The sequence below is a fragment of the Amblyraja radiata genome, chromosome 32 (assembly GCF_010909765.2).
Source record: "Amblyraja radiata isolate CabotCenter1 chromosome 32, sAmbRad1.1.pri, whole genome shotgun sequence".
Taxonomy (NCBI): domain Eukaryota; kingdom Metazoa; phylum Chordata; class Chondrichthyes; order Rajiformes; family Rajidae; genus Amblyraja; species Amblyraja radiata.
This window is the reverse complement of record NC_045987.1, coordinates 8,204,227-8,227,958: the sequence shown is the minus strand read 5'-3', so window position 1 is coordinate 8,227,958 and position 23,732 is coordinate 8,204,227. Positions and strand designations below refer to the sequence as shown.

Genomic DNA, 23,732 nt, shown 5'->3' with positions numbered 1-23,732 from the left:
CAGGTTTGATTGTAACTTTGGGTGCTGTCTGTGTGGAGTCCTCCCTGTTGTGTGGGGTTCCTCCGTGTTCTCTGATTTCCTCCCACATCCCAAAGATGTGCGGGTTTGTACGTGCGTTTTCCCCTAGTTGCGAATGAGAAAGTAGGAAGGAAACCAGAATATTTCGGGCTCCTTCAAATAACCATAGTTTCTTCATGAATCTATGCTGTTCTTGGTGTATAGTTTACAATTATTTTTAATAGATGTATTCTGAAGTGGCTTTGTAATCTTGGAATATTCAAACAACTATTCAGCTGACAAATTCCCTTTTATTTTTGAAGCATTGCTATTGAAACATATGATAGGGGACAGCTTGCTTGCATGCAGCAAAAAAACATAGTGCTGGAGGATTAGTGGGTTAGGCAGCATCTGTGGAGGAATGGACAGGTGATGTTTCAGGACGGGACTCTTCTTCAGACAAGTTTGCATGCAGCAACTTTATTTGAGTACTCTGCCATTGCTAGAGATTGCCAGGTGGACAGAGGAATTGATTCAAGTATACGCACAACATCTTGAAATGCAGCATCAATGTGACCCCCTTGGAATCTCTACCTCTTGTTCAAGGTATAGAAAGAGCATTCAGCTTGGCATTGTTACATCTAAGAGTTTGCTGCTGGAGCAATTGTATGGGCGCACACAAAAGTCCTGCATAAACAGTGCAAGGAATACATTACGTCACAAATTACCCAAACACCCAAATTATGGGTTTGAGCGGTGTTGTCTAAGGAGTCATGGTGGGTGCATCCTATAGATGGTGCAAACCGCTGCTACTGAACGTCGGTTGTTGATGGGATGTGCCGGGCAAGCAGGCTGTCCTGTACAGTGTTGAGTTTCTTGAGCACTGTTGAAGTTTCACTCCTCCGGGCAAGTGGAGAGTATTCCATCACACTCCTGACGAGCTTTGTAGCTCGTGAAGAAACTTTGGAGAGATAGGAGGTGGGTTACTCACTGCAGTGTTCTTAGCGTCGGACCTGCTCTTGTAGTCACCTTGCGTATATGGCTACTCCAGTTCGTTTCTGGTCAAGGGTAATTCTTGGTGGAAGGTTCAGTACAGGTGGCGCCCCTGGGCACAAAGATGGCCGACAGGACTTTGGACTTTGAATAATGGACCCAAAAATGGTGGCGCCTACATGTGTAAAATCTGCAAAAGGAATTTCACTCTGCAGTTGCATATGCGACAAATAAAGCATTATTGACTAGTTTAGTTGAATTTAAATTTAGAGATACAGCGCGGAAACGGGACCTTCAGCCCACTGAGTCTACATCGACCAGCGATCCCTGCATACCAATACCATCCTACACCATCCTACACACACTAGGCACAACCTACATTTACACCAAGCCAATTAACATACAAACCTGTACGTCTTTGTAGTGTGTGAGGAAACCGAAGATCTCAGAGAAAATCCACTCGGGTAACGGGGAGAACATATAAACTCTGTACAGACGTAGTCAGGATCGAACCTGGGTCTCTGGCGCTGTTAAACAGTAGCTCTTCCGCTATGACACCGTGCAGCCCAAGTGATGGTGATGCCATTGAATGTCCGGCGGTGATAGCTGTTTCTTACCATCTGTTACTTACCACCTGTCGGCTCGATCCAGGATATTGTCTACGCCTTGCTGCATTTATTTATGGACTGCTTCATTTCCCTGAGAAGTTGCAAATGGTTCTGAAACATTGTGCAGTCGTCAGTGAGCATCCTACTTCTAACCTAATGATTGAAGTAAGCTAATTGACCAAGCAGCTGACGATGTTTGTGGCAGGAACGTCTGGCTTGTGGCTGAGATGAATGGCTTGCAACTTACCACAAACATTAACTCCTTTAATCCTTTTTGTGTGACACTTTGTTTTGTGGTTATCATCTAATTGGCTGGGTTGCTCTTGAGTTCCAAGTTCCTGGATGTTTTGTGCACATTGCCTTGAAAAGGCACCAGGTTAAAGTGCAATGAATGATTAATTATATTTTTAGTGTGCTTCAAGTACATTTGGCTCGGCATCATATGTGCGGTCAGCAAGTGGATTACAAGGTTGCAGCGTTTAGCCTGAACTTAAATTGCTGCTCAGGTCGGTATCAAAATCCCAGCAGGAGTTGGGTTGTTTGTACAGATGTGTTTGGTCATTATTGGCTGTACCTGAGATGCAATCTGCTACAGCACATTGACAAGTAAAATTATATTCATGACCTCTGGATGTCTCCAAGTGGCTATGATCAATTAAGTAATTCTAATTTAGTTACAAAGTACTGGAGTAACTCAGATGGTCAAGCAGCATATCTGGAGAATATGCAATGGACCTCAACTTTATTTTATTCTCTGTTGAGTCCACCATGTTTTCCAGAGGTTCTTGATTAGTACGGGTGTCAGGAGTTACGGGGAGAAGGCAGGAGAATGGGGTTGAGAGGGAAAGATAGATCAGCCATGATTGAATGGCGGAGTAGACTTGATGGGCCGAATGGCCTGGTTCTGCTCCTATGACATATGAACTTATGAGATGTAGCCTGGTTCGCTAAGTTACTTCAGCACATTTGGAAACCAACATTGGCAGTTCCTTGTGTCTAATTAGTACAGTAAACAGACAGAAACAGAAGATAGATACAAAAAGCTGGAGTAACTCAGCGGGGCAGGCCGCATCGCTGGAGAGGAATGGGTGACGTTTCGGGTCGAGACCCTTCTCCAGTCTGAAGAAGGGTCTGGTTTAAACCAGCATCTGCAGTTGCTTCCTAGACAGAAACAGAAAATGGAAACTTTCATTTATAATTCACTGCTGCAGTAAAATACATCAAGGGAGTGTTATTTTATAAAATTACTCGCAAAATGATGTTAATAATGAGATGGGGTCAGTGAGGACAAAATATAACAACTTAGTGTGGCAAATAGCACACTTTTAAAACATGTATAGAATGTGCCTGACATTTTGCAGAGAGGCAGCAATGCATTTGCAGTAGTATTATCAAAAGCCTGTTTACAATTCTTCGTAATGCAGCCTGGTCAGGGTTATGTTCATTTGCTGGGTATGCACTTGGGAAATGCCTGGCTCTGGGAGTTATTCAGGCTTGTCTTCAGAGCTACTTATAAAATATCTAAATCCCTTGAGTTCCTCCCCAGCACACGTGCAGTGATTTGTTGTTCTGTGTAAAATTAACATGGCATCAGTCTGGGGTCTGATTTATTTATCCCACGTTTGCTCAGTTATTTGATCCCTTTACTATCAGATTTGCAGACTTACAGATTTTATACCAAACTATTTACAGGAATTAATTTTTCAATGTTTAAATAAGCTAACTGGCTATCATCAGAGGGAACAAAATCTTCTGCTGCCAGTGTCACAAGCTGCCTCCTTATTTTCTCTTTTTGTAAATTCCCAGTTAAGATAACTAATTAATTGGTTCCTCTGTCTGTACCATTCCCTTATTACGAGTAAAAATTGAATTGTGCTATTTTGGTACATTTGATAGTTAAACAGTCTTGACTTTTGACTCCACCCTACTTCCAAATTTGAGCAGGATAGATGCAAAACACCAGAAATAAAAAAGAACAGAGGTGGAACAGCTCCAAAGGAGGTTATTCTATTTCTGTACCTGGTGATTTTTACATGAGCTAATTGCCCTCCTCCAGTTCTTAGTCATTCTGTTAATAATTCAAATAAATGTTTATCCATTTTCCCCTGAAGGATACGTTGGTGTCCCGAGCAATTCCATGTCGCAGAGCATTCTACGCTGCAATAAAATAGTAGCATAAAATAAATCTTGTACTTGTACAAAATCTTTTTAAAGTAGGAAATGTCTGAGATGCTTTGTTGCAGTCAAACAAGAGAGAATTGGATAGGATGTGTAGGAAGGAACTGCAGATTCTGGTTTAAACCGAAGACAGACACAAATAGTTGGAGTAACTCAGCGGATGAGGCAGCGTCTCTGGAGAAAATAAATGATGTGGAGTTTCGGGTTGAGATCCTTCTTCTGACACATGGAGTTCAAGGTGTTTTATGCAATGGGTAACTGGGTGCTTGCTTGTGTGGGGGAGGGGGAAGGGAGATTTGGTGCAGGAGCTGAATGGCACAGAGAGAGGCTGACAGAGCCATAGAATTGTGTTAGGTTACTGCCAAAACCTTTATCTTTGAAGATTGGGATGAAAACATCAGAGGTGAGATGTGCCTCTCTTGAGGCAAATTATAACGAATGGAAGGTAGTTGACCTTCTCCTTTTACAATGTCAGACATCTTGCATCAAAGAATGGGGATCAGTTGACATTTGCATCTCATCGCTCGGTATGCAATTTGAGCTACTTTATTGAATTACACCAGTGTAGCTTCACCAGCTAGCAGGAGCCTACAACTAGGGGTGGTTTGTTTCATTTAAGTATTATTAGATTTTCATCTTTTGATTTTTACCTTATGTAGTTGTGTTATTTTTGAATTTCACATAGTTCTTGATTTTTGTAATATATTTTAATATTTTACCTGTTTCATATTGGACTGAGTAGATAACAGTTCCATTGGTGGTCTCTTCATGATCTGTTGAAGCCCAATGCTCTTGAATTTCCTCCCTAAACCATACTTTAAAAAAAAATTTGAACATTCATTCTTTAATATTTCCTCCTTTGACTTGACGTCCTTTTCTTGTATGGTTACATATTGGTGAAGCATTTAAGACGACTTTCTTCTATGTTAATGGTGCATGTGATTGCATTATGGTGCTCCATCTTTATTAGGGCATTTGCCTAAATCCCATTTGCCTGTGCTTGGTCCATTTCCCTCTATCCATTTCCTATCCATGTACCAATCCAAGTGTCTTTTAAATGCTGTTATAGTACTTGCCTCAACTATTTCCTGTGGCGGGTGGTTCCATATACCTACCATCCTCTGAGTGGAAAAAGATGCCCCTCAGATTCCTATCTTTTAATCTCAGTCTTGACTATTTTCACAGACTGATTAGCCAAATCGCCCTATAGGAGATAATTCCAAACGTTCACAACTTAGTTGGTGAGGTGGGTGTATGGTGTGGTGGTGGAGGGATGGGGCGGCAGCGGGGGTAGGGGTGCAGGTGCACATTTAGCATGGTAAAAACACTTATTTCATTCGTGATAGGCCAACCTTAATCCTGAGGCTACAGTAACTCATTCTTGAGTCTCCAGACAGGGAGGAACCAGCTTCCAATCAGAAACCCAGCCAAGGCTACAACTCATTTGTATTTTGCAGCTCGTTCCAAATACCCACCATCCTCTGAGTGAGGGAGTTGCTCCTGGAGTTACTATTACATTTTTCCCCTCTCACTTAAACCCATGTCATCTAGTTCTTGATTCCCCTACCCTGGGTAAAGAAGCACTGCATCCACCGTATCAATTTCCGTCGTGATTTTTACACACGCCTATAAGATTATTATCCCTTAGCTAGCTGTACTACAAGGAACTTAATGTAACTCAGTTTTATTAGAACAGGAATAGCAATTTTTTCCAGCAGCAGTTCCTCAGATTGTTACATCAGCATCTCATTTATTTATATTCGTGGTTGGGTTTTGAATTTAAAAGTTAGAAGTTGTAACAGTTCTTACACTTGACAACTTTTTTTGTTTCTTTTTCATAACAGCATCTACCATTTATTCTCTGTCAAACCATGATCTGAATTCCTACAACCCTGAGGCCGAAGATATCTGGTGTGATTGTGGGAAGTGAGCCTCGCACTTTGTTTCAGGTACTGTATACTCAGGACATTTTCTTAATGTCATTCTTTGCATTAATTCAGCAACAAGTTACTTAAAACTTTGTTAGTGACCAACCATGAGCCTTCACAGTAGATTACCTGATTTTAACCAATTTAGCATGGGACAATTGACAATTGGTGTTCCATTCTAATGACTCAAAAAGAGTATACATTTTATTCTGAACATTTTATACATACAATCTGAAGAAGGGTCTCGACCAGAAACTTCATCCATTCCTTCTCTCCAGTGATGCTGCCTGTCCCGCTGAGTTACTCCAGCTTTTTTGTGTCTACCATACATTTTATTCGTTGTGGCCCTTTGAGTCAGACTACTGAACATTTTCTGATTACAAATTAAGCCTTTATGCAGAAAATTGGAAAATGTGCAAATAATGCTGGATTGGAGAATTATAGGTTAAGAACCTTGTTACCATTCTTTTGAAATAGTGGATATGGATATTTGAAATCTTCTTTCCTGGTTATACCTTTGGCTTAAGTAGTTTCAATAAATGATATGGCTGAGCTGTTGATTTTCCACTTTGTACTGTGATGTTGGAAATTCTTATAATAACAACATCAGAATAACATAAGAAACTTGGGCATGTATATAACACGTTCAACCCAAGCATTTTCATACTGGGGAAGGATCACGGACAAGATGGCCAACATAGCGAAGGTCATTTTAAGAGAAGCAATAAATAGATTTAGGAAGTGTTCCGATTACAAGGCATAGTTAGTTGGGGTAAAAATAAACCTAGGAGGTTGCAAACCAAGCTGAGGGCAATAAAACCGATCGCAAGAAAAGAAAAGTCACTTTTTAACACAGAATGGTTTGTAAATAACAGGGAATTGAAGATTAAAGATAACTCTGGGTGGGGAGGTGAAACAGATGAAAAACCAGAAAGGAACGTTGATCACTGAATAATTTCATAAATATAAAATCTGCATGGAACTATTGTGTCTCAAGGATATAAAAGGGCAGTGGGTGCTACAAATCAGTGAAGCAATTTGGATTCTCTAACTGTTGCCCAGTATGTGCTGTAAAGGCCATGAATAAACTGACTCGTTTGAGAAACTTGCCACTGCTCTACAAAATTGTCTTTATGTGCTGCCCCGATCCAGGTCAAGCACACAATTCCTTCCAACGTGCCTTTTTGGCAAATACAACTAGTTATCTGTATTTGAAAGATCATAAGACATAGGAGCAGAATTAGACTATTTGGCCCATTATGTCTACTCTGCCATTCGATCATGGCTGATCTATCTTTCCCTCTCAATCCCATTCTCCTGCCTGCTCCCCATAACCTTTGATGCCCTTACTAATAAAGATTTGCTTCACATCTTGTTTATATTCAATCTGTGTTCAATCCATGGTGAGTTTCTCGTTGTCAACAGAAGAGGGGTAAGTGATGCATGATATGTTGGTGCTCAATTAACTGAAGTATGGGACAGTTTCTTTTAGACACATATCTTACTTGTACTTGATTGTATGACTTGAATATTGGTCAGTTCTGGGCAAGTCTACATTGCATTTGTCAGCCATTGTCACACCAGTGAATCCATGAAAAATTGATTCAGAGGTTGTGAAAGGACATTGTAATTTCACAATTAAAAATTCCCGAGCACTACATCAGACTGTGTTAGGCAAGGCTCAGGAAGAAATATTGATTGGGAAATATTGGTAAGGTCATATGAGTCAATAAAGGTTCTTGCATGTGCGCTGGAAGAAAAATATTGCAATTTAAGCATCCAGTTGAAATTAATGACTTTGCTTGTGTTTAGTACCTGACTACCCTTTTAATCCTAACTAGTCAAATTAAAAAAAAATCTTTCCATGGCCTTGAATGAGACCCATGCAGCTTTTTACCCATACCTTCTACGTAATCTCTTTCAAATCTGCAACATTTTGAACTTGTTATTTATCTCAACTGAGCAAAAATTGACAAAAATCTGGAGGAATAAACAATAATATGTGTTTTTCTGCTTTCGTCTTTATTGGGCCATTTGGTCTTGTCTCTCCGTGAATTGTGGGAAAAACACTGAAGTTATGTTCATTCACAATCTTCCTTGTAACCTTTGGTGTTTTGCTACATGTGATGAGAGTCGCAATTCATTTTATTAACAAATCTGTTGATTGTTGCTGTTTGTTGATACCCATTTCCTTGTTATCGGGAATACTGTTGACCCCAGGTTAAACATTCTTGTTGACAAAGCTGCTTCTAAATATCATCCAAATTCTGACTTAAGTCAGTAATGAGTGACTTTTGATTGCTTCTAGCTGTATACAACTACATATAAATGAAAGAAAGCTAAAATCTTAATCATATTGAAATTAAACCAGATCTTAATCTTGTTGTAAGTATACATAAGGATAGTATATCCTATGATAGTTACTATACAGCCTACATTATTCAGCAGCCCAACTGTTGAAATTGGAAGGAAGGTGAAGAGTGCGACTGTAGGTCTTCTACCATTATCACTACCTCCCATTTCACCTATTGGGTTTCCAATGCAGAATTTACGAACAGTGTCCCATACTTACCCAATCATCTCAGTTTGCTGGTCCATGGTAACTGCACAAAAATCTCAGCAACCAGATGCTTGCTTTGCAGACATACAGGAGCAGTTAACCACTGTGCACAATGTCGTTGAGGAGAGCAGACGGGGTATCCCTTATCCAAGCCCTGGTGATGACTGTGGCTGAGATTCCAGTTTTCCTGTACTCTACATTTGGGCAGGTATGTTGACATCCAGTGGGGCAATTCCATTTCTATCTTCCATTTTCGAGGTGGGCAAAGGCAGGTGAAGGATGAAGTCTTGATTTTGTGCCGTCACCTGTCCTCGCAATTGGATTGCATGTCCTGCATGATTCTGTCTTTGAAGTAGGTACGCCAAGTTCACTTTTTTGACTTTTACTTAATTTTGTATTTATGATTTAAATTCTTAAAAATACGAGATTTTCCAAATTTGATATTGCAGCCAGTTGCACTGAATTTCCACCCTCATCAATGCCAGGTTAATTGTCCTCTTCTAACACTTAACAGTTAGACAATTACAGTAGCTCCATGCCCGTTGCCCTAATATGAGGTTGTGTCGGACTAACTCATCACAGACCAGTATCAGAACTGGATCTTTTTGATTCAGTGACGTATCATAGTCACTAACAAATGCAATAAAGCGGTTTCTCCTGAATTATTTATCTGGAGTGCTGTGAATATCTAGAAATTGCTATCACAAGTAGTGGTTGAACAAAATATTCTTGAACAAATTTGCTAAGTTTATGAGAAAGAAAGTTGGTAAAATGCTATGCTGACATGGAATGAGATTGGATGAGATGCAAGGAACGTAAAAAGAGGAACTTTCATTAAAGGCTAGTTACTCTACTGTAAATTCTAGGGAATGTATTTTAACTAGTGAGATGCTACACTTAGAATGGGGAGGGGATGCACGGTCTAATTAGTGCTGCAAGCAATATTTATTTGGCTGATCATAGATTATGTAATGTTACAAATAGTATTTCAGACTGTATGATATTAATTAGTACTTTAAAACATTTCATATGAAATATCAATTAGAATCTACTCAAAAATGTTTATTTGAAAGTAGCCATTTCATATTTTCTAACCTTCATGATGCAATCTCTTAATAACTCCGTTCCAGTATAATTTTCAGAGTTGTTAAATTAGACCCTATGTTTTGTTTTGTGTTAAATTGAGCCAGAATTAGAATCTATTTAAGTACCTTTGGCCAAATATCCATAACAATACATAAGACTTTATTCCAGCTAATTCTGTTGAAAATCCACATGGCTCATGTTGATAACTCTTTCATCTTTTCCTTCTGGGTTTGTGCAGTTTTGAATTTGTTGCATTGATAGCATAGAAATGGACCACAGAAGGTAATACTCCACATTTGCTCTCTCCCATCCTATTCACTTTATGATCCAAATGAGAAATCCTTCAACTCAATCGTCTCTCTTGTATTAATTCTGTTTCACCTTTCTGGATCTTTACTATTTTCCTCGGCCATATCTTGCAGTAGTAAGTTCCACGGTCTCATTTTTCTTATTTTTGGGCACCAGTGTCCAGCCCAGTCACCTTGGATTGCTTTTTAATTTAGTTTGCCAAATTTGAATTGCAAGCATTTGACAAAACAAAAAATAACAAAAGACCAACCGAACAATTCTGTTATGTTTATGATGCTCTTGTATCTGGAACACAATTTCTAAAGTTAATTGTTGTTATTTATTTTTATGGTTCTATAAATTTTAGTTTTGGAATAGATGAGCAGGAGGAAGATATGATATTACACTTTCAATAGGATGTATTTAAACGTGTAGTTCTCTTTCACTAGTAGCTAAATGAATGATAAGGTCACTCCTCCAACACCTTGGCTGAGGAATCTATTTTGACTTGGATTCACTGACTTTGTTTCTGTGTAGTCAAGTGCTTCAATGGCTGACTACTAGAAACTGTGTGTTTGCAACCCAGGTGCTATCTCTCATCTGGGTTCCTAGCCAGAAGCAGCACAAACCTGAAAACATATGTTTTTCACTCAGACAAATGAGCTGCAAAATGTATTATCTAATCTCCCCTGCATTAACCATGAGTCTTGTACACTTTGCAGAGTAGAATTATCTGTTTGCATATAATTATGTGCAGATTTTTCAGTTTGTGATTTTTTCTGTGTAATCCTGGTTAAATTAGCCTTGAGAAAAACACAGATATGAGGCATTTCTCATTGTTTCTTTAAAAATATAGTGTACTCCCTTTTTTCATTTTTACTTTCTATTAGTCCCCTCCACCTATTTACAGTTGGAATTGTCTCCTTGATGGAACTTCTTCCATTAATAATCTAATCAAGCCACTACAATTATTATTTAGTTACCTTCTAGTTGCTTGACCGAATGTTGACATGTGAAGCTGCCTTCTGAGTGTCGGCAGGTGGTAAATGACGCATGCGCACACACACGCTTTTCTTTTCCATGTCAAGTTTTCTCCCAATTTCTCATCTGCTTTCTGGCCTGAGTAATGTTAATGTGGAGAATAAATCAAATTTAACTGTTGCAGAGGTTTTGCACTCATCAAAAGAAGGAGTGGAGATGATAGTAGCAATAGCACATGGATTTATTTCCAAGTACCAGTAGACAGAAGGAAGCCATTGTACCTATGCTGGCTGAAGTCATTTGTCTGCAGCCTTTTACATAGAAACATAGAAAATAGGTGCAGGAGTAGGCCATTCGGCCCTTCGAGCCTGCACCGCCATTCAATATGATCGTGGCTGATCATCCAACTTGGTATCCTGTAGCTGCCTTCTCTCCATACCCCCTGATCCCTTTAGCCACAAGGGCCACATCTAACCCCCTCTTAAATATAGCCAATGAACTGGCTATATTACATATTACATATTACATACATATTTACCTTTTGAAATATGTATTCCTAATGGATTGAGTTTGTTCAAGTTCCAATTTCTAACGGTCTTCTACACCCTAACAGCCTATAGTTTAGCTGGAACAATTCCTTCATGCACTTTACACTGTGTAAAACTTTCAGACTCTGTTTTGACAAAGGTGTCTAAAAGGTACCTTTTCCATTTTTACATAACTGAGATTAGTCATTCTTAATTGAGATTTCCAAACATAGAACTGGATTGAGTCTGTCCAAAGTCATTCACAAAGAACGTTCAAAGTAAAGAAAGAAAAACAGATTTAATCTTACCAGCAACTGGCTGCATTCAAACCCAAGTTACAGAGGCAATAGACCATCTGTATAATAGGCTTTATTGCATATCATTGAGAACTTACAAGTCAACATGATTCAACAGCTCAATTTTTAATTTTTAAAATTCTGATTGCAATTCTCACTTGTTTTTGCAGCCAATTTACAGTGGGATTTTATAATTCCACTAAGATGGTGAGTCTTGAGTTGCTGATTCATGTGAGTGTTGACAGTTACTATCAAGTTAGCAGCGGAGTTGAGTGTTGCTATTTATTTAGAACAAAATTTCTATGACTACCACAACTTTTGTTTGTCATTTGAAATCTATATTTAAATGCTTCAAATGTAATCAAATTAATCTAAGAAACTTGGCTTGCCTACTTGATTACTGTGCATGTGTGATTTATTTAAACTTTTAAAAAAATGAATGTTTTGTGCATTTTTAAATTTCAATACTAATTATAAAACCAAACGAAATATAATGATTTTTCAATGTATTTCTTTGAATCATTTTCATTAGCATATTTTGGAGTAGGCTCACAAAAAGGACTATATTGCATTTAGATATTTGCATGGAGAATTGTTTCCGCTATGCGTAATGTGGACATTACTAACTAAACATGCATTTGTCATCTATCCTTAATTGCCTGTCAACGGAGATGATTATCAAGGCAGTTAAAAGATGATAACTTCAAATAGACTTCTGGAACCTTTGACAGTCTCTGCATAACCACTTAGGATGGGGTTTTTTACGTGTGGAAATTTGAACATGGCATACTTTTTTGTCAGAAGCAATAAATTGAAGAAAAATGGAATGAAAAACCAATGGTATAGATTGATTCTCTAGCAGTTTCATTCTCTGGTGGTTCCCCCTGTTTCCTCACTGACAACAGATACAGATTAGAACTCATTACTGTATCTCGTAGTATGCCTGATAATCTCTAATCATGAGCAGTTGTAATCACAAATGTTCTGCTTTATACCTTTGCCTTCCGTGACCATTGTATGCATTGGTATTTTATGACAATGTAGCTTTTGCCCAGCATGGATTGTTGCCTTCAGGCAAAGTGTGAGAATTAATTGGAGTTAACCCAGAGGTTTTTGAGTCCAAACTCAGTTGTAGATCTTGAACATACCTGCAACCCAGGAGAGCATTGGATATACAGTGACTTAAATGCTGATGAAGTGAAAGATGCTGTATACATATGAACTTCTTTGTGTTGTTTCATTGTCTCAAGAATCTCGGGGAACTAGGGCAGATGTACCAGGGCTTCCTGGATAAGAATCTCTTGCCAATTAGTGCATTTCCCAGTTTAATTCCTGGAGAGTCCGAAACCATTTGGTCTCAGTTGTGTTTGCAGATTTGCGTTGCTTTCCCTGCATTCTGGCATCTGTGCTGCTTGTCAATTTAGATGGGTTGCTCGATGCACAGCTCATGATCACATCATTAGCCCTCCACTGAATTGGAATAAAAACCCAGCTGTTAAATTCACTGTTATCCTAGCTGGATGCCTAGTTACCTCCTCGCCTCACTTACTTAGACTAGGATTGTTACACTTTATCAGGATGGAGTGTTAATGCTTTATATATGTCACATTTTTCTTGTAATTCCTATTAAGGAAAGATGGAGTGTATGACCCAGCCAGTGAAGAAAAATTGAAGGGAGATTAGAGAAAAGCATGAGGCATTTGAATGGCTTATTTCTGTGGTTTAAATATTTTTTTATTGTTCTTATGTAAAATGCAATGATGAATTCTAAAAGTCTCTTTTTGATACCATCTGAAGTCCATCTTTTCGCAACTGAAGCTATCTCCAGGGCTGAAGAAGGTTCTTTTTGCAACTGCTTTGGGCACAGTGGCCTTGGCCCTAACAGCACACCAGCTGAAGAGGAGGCGGCGAAGGAAAAAGCAAGATGCGGAAAAACGCAAGGAGGCGCAGCTGCCTGCTCTGGGGAAATTTGCACCCTCAAGGAGAGGTAAAAAGTCATCCTATTTTGTTTATTTACTCCAAACCTCTGTACTTTCTTCCAAAAGGAACTAACCTATTTTTATGGAGATACCAGGAATTGCAAATGCTGGAATCTTACATTATAACATGATGCTGGAGTAACTCAGCAGGTCAGGCAGCATTTCTGGAGGACATGGGCATCCTCAGAGATGCTGCCTGACCGCTGAGTTACTCTAGCACTTTGTGTTCTAACCTTTTTTTGCGATAAATGATACTATTAGTATCCAAGTGGTCCACTTTAGTATCCACTTTGTTGCAGAACTATCGAGATAACACTTGGGAACAGCGAGATTGGCAGATTTTCTGTTCTGGATTCTTGGGATGCTGAGATAATTTAAGTATATCTCAGTTTCAAAAGGCTCATTTACTTCACTATTCCCTCTTTTTATGATAGGTAATGTAGTGGAGTATGTCCTAGAGAGATGAAATCTCCCTTTACAGAGGAGGGTTGGGATGGGAGGATGGTGGTGATGATTTGTCCTACCTCCATCTTCAGACACTGCATATAGTACTGGCACCAAGGCTGGTCCTGTGATATATTTTGCTTTCATTCATTTAACACTTTTGGGTAATTCAATTTAGGAGGGTTAACTAATACTGCAACTTTTTCCAGGTTTACTAACACTATGACCTGCAGATGAAAATGACACAGCATTTAAGTCACTGTTACAGGTCAACATTAATTTGTTCTCTGCTTTGTGAACAATAAGGTTAATGACCCTTTAAATATCACCTCTTGTGTTCTTCTGGTCTTTTGCGTGTTGTGCCGCATCCTATTTCATTTTGTTGACAATCTTTTCATGTAAGTTTCCATTTTCTCTTGCGGTTGGATCACCTGAGACTACAAAACCCCAACCAGTATTCAATCTTATCTGCTATTCCTACAGACAATTTGCTCACTCTGCCTTTACAGTGGTTCCTTCAGTTTACAGCATTCCTTCCACATTACCCAGGCTTGAATCCCTATGTTGGCCCTTAACCAATTAGGTACACCAAAGGTATGTCTTTGCTATTACATGTTATTAATCCAAACCTGTGATTAGATTATCTCCAACCAAAATTTTACCTACTTCATTTCCCACAACCAGATATAATAATACCTACTTTGTTGTAGGGATGTTAATGTACTCCTCAGATAAATTCTCCTGAATGCATTTCAGAAATTCCTAACCTCTCGAAAATTATACTAGTTAATACTGGGGTAATTTAAGTCCCCCAATACTGTTACTCTGTAGTTTTTGCACATTTCATTTTCCTGTAGACTTGTTCTATTTTTCACGTTTGGTTGTCAAAACAATAGTTTCATTTACAAGACAGTGCCTTTTTGTTAAATTTAAATTAATTCTGCCGTTCATCCACTCATCCATTCTCTTTCCAGAACAAGGATACATTCTTCATTGTACTCTAACCGTTTTATTTATTTATTTTTCATTTCATCCAGGAAAATTGATTTTCTGATGACGGACCTTCGATCTGAAGTGTTATCCGTTAATTTTTCCATGCTTACTGCCTGGCTTGCTAAGTTTTTCCAGCATTTCCTGTTTTAATTTTCTAGTCTTTCTCCTTTTGAACTCTGTTTCGTTGATCACCACCAGCTCCTATTCCCACAAAGCTCTAATCTCTAATCTCTCTCACTGTACTATGTGTGTTGGCATTCTTTCTGAATCTGCCTTTGTTTTTTGCACAGTCTTATTCTGCTTGCACTTAAAACTGTATCACTTTCTGCTCTCATGGTGTTTATAACTTTTTATTTTGTATATTTGCTTTCTACTGCTGTATGCTGATGTCCATCCCTGGCCAATTATGTTTGAACTCCCCCCACCATACTGTGAAATTGAATTTGATAAAATAATGATTTGTGGGTACGTATATGAAAAATAGTACTTGAAATCGCCCAAATTATTGCAAGAACTCGTATGATTCACTAATCATTCTCTGTAAGTGAATATTCTGATTGTTTACTCTGACTCTTGTAATTCCAAATCTTCCCTGGTAGGTGGCTGATTTTTAATGTTCTCGGGGTAAGTGAAATGGATAATGATGATGCCTTGCTTTTGTTGTCCACCTCTGAAAAGGGTATTTGTTAAAATGAAAAGAGCCCCACAATATTCTTGAACCACCTCCCTTCATCTAGCGTGCTCTCTGAAGCCAGCCTAAAAATTGAGAAGATAGTGGAAACCATTAGATAAATACAGATCCTCTTTAGGTTGCCAATGGCTTTCATTTTTACAGATGTCCATATGTCGATTTTATCCTTGTCAGAAAGTATGCAAAATCACTCTATGTATAGTATTAGAAAGAATGATGCTGTGACTGAATAAATCACTGGAGGCTGCAACTGGTTGATGTTAAAGATCTTTTTCACACAAGTAGGTCTTCAGAGAATCTCTTTATCTTCTCTTTTCCCTTTCCTGTCACTGTAGTACATACTTTTCACCAAGATAACAGTAAGCAATTGAGTAGAGCTTCTACTTAAAAAGCACTTATTCGTTAACATTTTTAGTGTAAACTGTGCAGACTTTTATATTTACAATTGGAGGACATCCCATTTGGCAAAATCTCATTGAATATTCAAATACTGTTGGCTGGTCCAAGGGGTTCTGAGCGCAAAATTCTGAAATGTACTACTTTTGTTACAATGTTGATGGTTCTCTGGGTGTGCAACCAGCCAGAATATTAATTGATAATCGACCTATCTTGAATACATGGCAGGAATATATCCTTAATGATGTGTCAATGCAGGAGAAAGCCTCATAATGCCTTTCCCGATCTCATCTTGAGTTTCAAAAAGGGCCAATTACCGTGAATATTTATTTATTGTCTTATCCTGCCTTGTTACAATCGTCCAGAATTGGGATGTCCCACATTCAATGTTTGGTTGCTATGTCCTTGAAGCATCAGTGAATGTTACACTGCTTAATAGAGTATCATTGCCCAAGTACCAATTGCCCTGTCAGTTTCCAAAGTAAATTATTTTGTGTTGCCCGCAAGAAGCAGGCAGCCTGTGTTCTTATTAACAGTGTCAGATTACCACGGGGAGGTTATATGTAATATTCTGGCTGTGTTTTTTTTAAAGACTGATTCCCATTTGATCCCACTCTTATGTATGGGACCTTGTTCGTATGTGTGGGTGTTCATTAGTCAGGCATTCATAACCTGTGGAAGGCCTGGCTTACAGTAAGTGAAGGGAAAATATTCTGCAATGTTTCTCACTGATTCCTCTGTTGATCAAATCAGTGTAGGTGATAACATGCTGGGAATACATTTATTTTAAAAAACAATGTAAAGAACACCCCCACACTAGTGAAAATCTGTGCTTCTCTCACTTGTGTAACTTTTGCTTTTGTTCACCAAGGCATCAAATGGGTTATGTATTTCTCAATGTGAAGGAGCCAGATGTATTTTCTTTGTTTCATTTAATCTAACTGTACGGTGGTTAGTGTGCAGACTCCAGCCGGACTGATTGTCTTGATGTCTCTCATCCCTGCAGCAACGCCCCCTAGAAGAGTGCAGAGCCCAGGAAGTAAGAGTAACGATACACTCAGCGCAGTTTCCTCCAGCGTGCTAGGCAGGCGATCTAGCTCTTCACACAGTCTAACATCCGTAAGGAAAATTTCAAACTCTGTTGTTTTTCAATTAACTTATGGAGATGAAACATTTCTGGGAGGAAGTAGGACCAGTTGGGTATGTTTCACAGAGAGTCACTGCTGTTATAATGGTCAAAATGACTGCTTCCTGTTCTGTAAAATTGTTCATTTATAAAGGATGTAAGAAATGTTCACTTTGGTCATTTATAATGTGTATTTATGGTTTTCTTTTATTAAATGATAACTGAAAGGTACGACCAGCAAACACGCCAAGTCCAGGCTCGCCAACTGAAGCGTGGGAAGCTGGATTAGTTCAGGAAGAGAATGAGACAGCAGAGGATTCCAATGCTGAGAACCTGTATGTTATGGGTAGGAAGCTTTCGTTGCAATCAAATCTTACTTTCCTATACTTGAATCAATGGACAGATGCATTAGCAGGTAGATTAGATAGGCTGACTTAATGATCGAGCCTAAGTATATTGTAGCCACAACTTATTTGTTTCTGCATTAAAGGAAGAAAAAAAAAATCTATTTACAATTTTTAATGCATTTTTAATGTTTGGATCCTTTTTTAAACAAAAACTAGATTTGATTGCCGGACGTAAACAGTGGATGAGTTCTGCTTGAATGATCATCTCTGAGTGGTTGGTTTGCTCTTTGATCACCAGTTCATGGAAGGAAATAATTCTGCCCAGTGTGCCTGCGCCAGGTCTTTGAAAGAGCTGTTTATTTATCCCCACTCATCACACAAAATTCAATTTTCTTTTTTAACACTACACTCAATTTTCTTTAAGAAAATTGTGCTCCAACCACCCTATAGCCAATGCATTCTAGATTATCATTACTTGGATGAATTCTTTTTTGTCTCCCTTTGGTACATTAAAAGTTACATTAGTAGCATAAACAGAGCTATCTTCTTTAGTCTTCTTTAATAAAAGCCATAATCAGAGAGCCATACAGTATGGAAACAGGCTCTTCAGCCCACCTTGTCCATGCCGACCAATCTGGCATATTTGGCTAGTCCCATTTGCCTGCATTAGGCCCATGGTCCTCTTAAACCCTTCACATCCATATATCTGTCCAGGTTGGAGACCTCTCTAGCAAGTCAAGGGTAAGTCACGTCTGGTATAATGTAGTATGAGCAGGTGCAGTGAGGTACAGATACAATGAAAATCTTGCTTGCAGCAGCATTGGAGGCAAACACACAAAACATGAATTATGCATAAATCCTACAAGACAGTGGGTGGGAAGAAAGACTGGAAAAATAAAAAAACTCATTAATGCAAAAACATGCAGCTGGAAAGGAATCTATTCCACACTTTACAAGATCCGTCAGCAAGACTTTTCTCCCATTCTACTATTTTTGTATTGTCCAATCTTGGGCCCAGAATTTATAGTTAATAAACTGATTAGTTAATGCAAGGTTTCAGAATTGTTTTTCTTTCATAGATGGAAACCGAAAGCATGCAGGTAACAGGCAGTTGTTTAAAGTACATGAATTATTATTTTGACATATTATTATCTTGAATAACCAGATTGTCTGTTTGGGAATCTGAGTGATTCTTTTCTTTATTCCCTGACTGATGAGAAAAGAGACTGGGTGAAGAAAATCAATTAATGCTACTCTCAATTCAGTGTGCTTGATTGGAACCTAAGGAACCGATTACTCTACGCTCACGAAATAATTGAGGGAGAGGTGGATTTGGAATCTTAAGTTTTGGATTAATTGTTAGACCCTGCAAATAATATTAATTGGCCATTCTTAAATTCGCAAATGCTTCACATGAAGCAGTTGAGGTGAATAGCATAGATTAATTTAAACATGGCATAGATTTGTGAACCAGGGAGAAAATAATAGAGAGGGTATGCTGGTGTAGGAAAACTAGTGGGGTGGGAGGAAGTTCAGGTGGAGCAGAAAGCACTAGTTGAACCAAATGATCCGTATCCTAATTGCATATTTTGTAATGCAGAATTCTATTCAATGATTAGGGATGGCGCTGTTTGAAGAAGCATTGCAGAAGTGGGAGCTCGCTCTCACCCAGCGGCAATCGAGCTCCTCTGAAAAGGAACAGAAGAGTTATCCGAAGAGCCCTGGAGCGAGTGATGGGACCGGCGATGGCTGTGAGGTACACACAGAAGAGGTTATTGGGTAGTGGGTGGAGGAATAAGATTGCTCTGGTAGCCAGCGCTGACTGTGGGCCGAGGGGTCTTTCAACAACAACATGCCTGTAGTCAGGGCAGGAATCCTGATTGATTCTTCTCTTCTTCAAAGGTTTCAAAGGTCTTTTATGGTCACATGTACCAATTAAGGTACAGTGATATGCGAATTACCACACAGCCATACGATAAAAAAGCAACAAGACACACAACTACATTCCTCTATGTGATGGAAGGCAAAAACATCCAACCTTCTTCCTCTTTATTCTCCCGCGGTCGGGGCAGTCGAACCATCCGTCGGGGCGCTCGAAGCTCCAGCAGCCGGCGGTCGAAGCCCCCGTGTCAGGGCGGTCAAAGGTCCCACGTCGGGACGATCGAAACACTCGCGTCGGGGCGGTCAAAGCCCCTGCGGCTTGGAGTTCCCGAAGTCGCTCTCTGACTAGAGACCGCGAGCTCCGTGCTTTTTTTTTTTTGTCCGCAAGCACCCACGGTTGGAGCTCCGAGGTTGATCCCTGGCAAAGGGACCCGATGTTAAAGTCCCGTAGGCTCCCCGCGGTGGAGTTCTCAAAATTTGGTCTCCAGCAAAGGCCGGCAGCTCCACGATGCTAGGCCGCAGTGCGGACGGAGATACGATATGGAAAATAATCACATCTCCGTATCGCATCTTAGCAATGAGTCTCTGTATCCTACCATAGATCATGTTTGAGATCAACTGAGACCTTTTGTTTGTGTACTTCAGCAACTTGCTAAACAACAAATCATTTGAACTAAAATGAACAATCGTATTGATTGACAGCGGCATCTTTGACCTCTGCTTGATCACAGTCACCCATCTTGTATTTGGTATCAGTACCAAAACATATTACATTGATTTATATCCCTAGATATTGTTTTGGCTTGTATGGTTGGGGGTGGCTGGAAATGGCAGCGGGGGCATGGAATTGAGATCAAAGAAGGGGAAATAAATGAACTAAATAAATGTAGAATCTTAAAATACAAATAATTAAACAGGAATCCCAAAGAAAGGAGTTTTCACAGAGGCTGGAATCCCTACTTCATCGAGCCTACCGATTGCAGGAAGAGTTTGGGGAGACCGTGCCTTCAAACAGCCTGCTGGCTGATTTTGGTAAGTTCCTACTCGGAAGGTGGGGAAAGAATATTCTATTGTTACAGATTATGTCATTATAGTGGTTTGTTATGGGAATTAGTGGACACCTTTCCAATTTTCTATTTGCCCAGAGTGTGTTGGTCCACTAGCTCTTCCCTATCGAGAGGAATCTGCAAGATACTATCTGGATGATGATATCACTGTGAGTTCGGAGGACTCGTTTGTTTCAGCAGCAGAGGTGAGCTTAATCTTGTTTTGTATCATGTTACTGTTTAGTTTAGTTACTGTTTAGTTTAGCTGTGAGATACAGCGCAGAAACAGGCCCTTTGGCCCATTGAGTCCTCACCGACCAGCGATCCCTGCACATTATCATAAATACACTATGGCCACTTTACACTTATACCAAGCCAATTTACTTCCAAAACTGTATGTCTTTGGAGTGTGGGAGGAAACTGAAGATTTTGGAGAAAACCCACGGGGAGAACGTACAAACTCCGTACAGACAGCACCCGTAGTCGGCATCGAACCCGGGTCTCCGGCGCTACAAGCGCTGTAGGGCAGCAACTCTACCGCTGTGCCGCACCGTGAAGTGACTCTAATTTTGTCCACTATTTCTTTGTTCCTTGTTCTATCTCAGTTTTCTCTTTCTGTAAACTCAAGTTAGTCTTGAGCTCTGGTTGTATTTCCAACCCCTACCAAGCTGGTTTTGGAAAGGCTGCAGATTATCTTTGCATTTAAATCCCTCAGTTGAGTTTTTTGTGTCCCTTGAATTCTACCTTCTTTGTAAGTACACTAGGTCTTAGCCCCACCATGGCAGCTGTTCTTTCAGCTGTCTTGGCCCTAAACTCTGGAATTCCCCTTTGGAAACTACCTCCAGCTATCTTTCCCTGCACCCTCCATTGGGACCCTCCTGAAAGTTTACCTTTTAACCTGATTCTTAGTTACTTTCTCTAATATCTCAGCCATTTGTCAGAGCCAAGTGTCCAGGTAGCTCAACCTTTGCAGTCCATCCCTTGTTGCCTATGGTGGCTGCTTAGCTTCTTAATAAACGTGGTTCCATTATGCAAATAACTAGAAGTTTGAGTTTCACATGAACTTGGTTACCAGTCCTTCTGACAGTGGAAGTGGTTTCTCTCTACGCATCAAAACACTTTGTAATTTGCCCTACCAATTTCTCTCCTACTTTGGTGGTTTTCATGTGCAAGTGCTGTCAGCAGAAGCTGTGTCTATTTTCTTGATCAATGAACCTCATGATCGGCCAAATTTGTACACCAGAGTAGTAGGCAGAAGATCTGACTTGATTTCATGACCTGTGTAGTTCCTCACTAGTCACTAATTGCACAGATACCTTTTTAAGAGCTACTCATTGTTTGGTGGAATTGAGTGCAGCAATACCAGCCTTGCGTCCTTTTATGAAATAAACTTGAATATCACTGGCTCCAGCTAACTGGACTGTTACACAGTGTTTAATGTTTGAAGGCATTATTGGTATTTCCTTTTTCCTTACTTGAAGCATTGCACCATTTCTATGTCAGCTCGTTCTACTTCAACACAGATTATATAGGAAAGAACTGCAGATGCTGGTTTAAATCGAAGGTAGACACAAAATGCTGGAATAACTCAAATGGACAGGCAGCATCTCTTGAGAGAAGGAATGGGTGACGTTTTGGGTTGAGAACCTTCTTCTGACCCGAAACGTCACCATTCCTTCTCTCCGGAGATGCTGCCTGTCCCACTGAGTTATTTCAGTATTTTGTGTCTCTCATCACAGATTATGTTGGTGACTAAGTCTGACTGGCTGTTACCCTATCAGTCAGTACCTAATGTGTATTGATCAATCAAGAAATTTAGGTGCTGCTGGACCAGATGTTAGTGTGGATATGTGAGTGCAGCAAGTGATGGATGCATTGAAAAATGGAAGTTAAGATACATTATTAATGTTTTTGGATGAGTTCCAGTTTAAGAAGAATGCAAACTAAGTGGTTGGAATGTTAATTGTTGCTCTGCAGTTACCCTTCGCACCAGAGACTGAGCCTGGGATTTCCTCCTCAGCACGACTGATTGCAGGTTACTGTTGTGGGAGTTAATTTGGGACTTGCACTGAGAGGGAAAGGAAACTGCCTAAAATAAATCCTGCATTTATAATCAATTTTGAGAAAGCTCTCTGTTGGCATATTGGGTCTGGCAGAAACTTCCAAGTCAGATTTAAATTACGATACTGCAGACTTTGCCAGATAACCCTGAACATAGAAGGACAAGCTGAGGAAGAGGAATGAAGACTCGGGAGCCTTGTGACCTATTGCATCATTTAAGTAAACATGCAAAAAAAATGTTTAAATATAATTCATGCTTCTTTTATATCAGCAGCTATTTGATTTTTCATTTGATGTGGAAAGATTCAACTTGTCCAGACCATCTGCTTTATATGAGGAAGCTATGAGGGTTGTTCAGGAGGACAGAGTCTCTTGCCGATCATTCAGGTACATCAAGTCAAGTCAAGTTTATTCGTCACATACACATACAAGATGTGCAGTGAAATGAAAAGAGACAACATGATTTCCGTTTGTCTCTGGCCGCCTTGCCTCCACCCTCTCATCTGTAAATAGTTCCTGGAAAACAACAAATGTAGGGTGATGTCAGGACCTCTTTGGCATTCTATTACTTTGCAGCGAGTGGCAACAGGTTGCTTAGCAAAATGGTTTGGAGGGATGCATTTAGAAGCTATACTACATGTTGACATTGTTGCACGTAATTGTCAGTGACACCCCTGATTGCTCCCAGGTTCAAGCTAGCACCAGAAATCCACTTTTTCTTGACTAACATTTTCATGGCTTTCCAACCACTCTTTCCCAAACCCCTAATCCTATTTCCCCCACCATCTCCGTCATTCCTGATATATCCTCCCAAAATCCCCATGATCCTACAATTCTGGTCATTGGTCATTTCCTGATTCCTTCACTACAAATCTCAAAATTATGTGTTTCATTCAGCAGTTAGTCAACTATTCTAAGCTGTTTTAAATAATTAAAATATTTGTCGTAGATCTGATGGAAGCATCTACGACAAATCATTCTTAAAATTAGGGAATGGTATCTGCAAACACCTCTGCACAAATTAGTGTAAAATTCCACGTAATGTTTCACTAAATTAAAGATCCATTTAGTACACCTTCAATATCATCAGCTGTAGCAAATTAAAGTCAAAGGTTATCAGCAATCACTGTTCAGCAGTGGGGCTTTCCTTCAATCATATGTGTTTCTCGAGTCACTTTTTGCAATGCTGATGGGAATCTGTATTTCAGAACCGAGGTCCTGGAGTGCTACAATGATGAGGATTTCCTGGCTAAACTACATTGTGTGCGTCAGGCATTTGAGGTAATGTTGATGAGACTACTGAATGGGTGAAGGAGAAAAGTCCTG

At 39.6% G+C, this 23,732-nt stretch overlaps 1 protein-coding gene across 4 annotated transcripts in view; it reads left to right on the top strand.

The window, feature by feature from the left end:
- The window catches only part of miga2 (mitoguardin 2), a 40,127-nt gene that overhangs the window by 610 nt on the left and 15,785 nt on the right, over window positions 1-23,732 (top strand). The window contains exons 2-12 of one of the 4 annotated variants that reach the window (XM_033049141.1): window positions 5,621-5,725; window positions 8,347-8,472; window positions 11,613-11,673; window positions 13,240-13,429; window positions 16,952-17,145; window positions 17,300-17,417; window positions 19,038-19,174; window positions 20,217-20,331; window positions 20,445-20,551; window positions 22,681-22,793; window positions 23,615-23,687. In XM_033049141.1, coding sequence (XP_032905032.1) covers window positions 11,647-11,673; window positions 13,240-13,429; window positions 16,952-17,145; window positions 17,300-17,417; window positions 19,038-19,174; window positions 20,217-20,331; window positions 20,445-20,551; window positions 22,681-22,793; window positions 23,615-23,687 — 1,074 coding nt within the window. In that variant the 5' untranslated portion in view covers window positions 5,621-5,725; window positions 8,347-8,472; window positions 11,613-11,646. The remainder of the gene's footprint in view (window positions 1-5,620; window positions 5,726-8,346; window positions 8,473-11,612; window positions 11,674-13,239; window positions 13,430-16,951; window positions 17,146-17,299; window positions 17,418-19,037; window positions 19,175-20,216; window positions 20,332-20,444; window positions 20,552-22,680; window positions 22,794-23,614; window positions 23,688-23,732) is intronic. The other 3 variants (XM_033049140.1, XM_033049143.1, XM_033049139.1) reach the window with 3 other exon arrangements.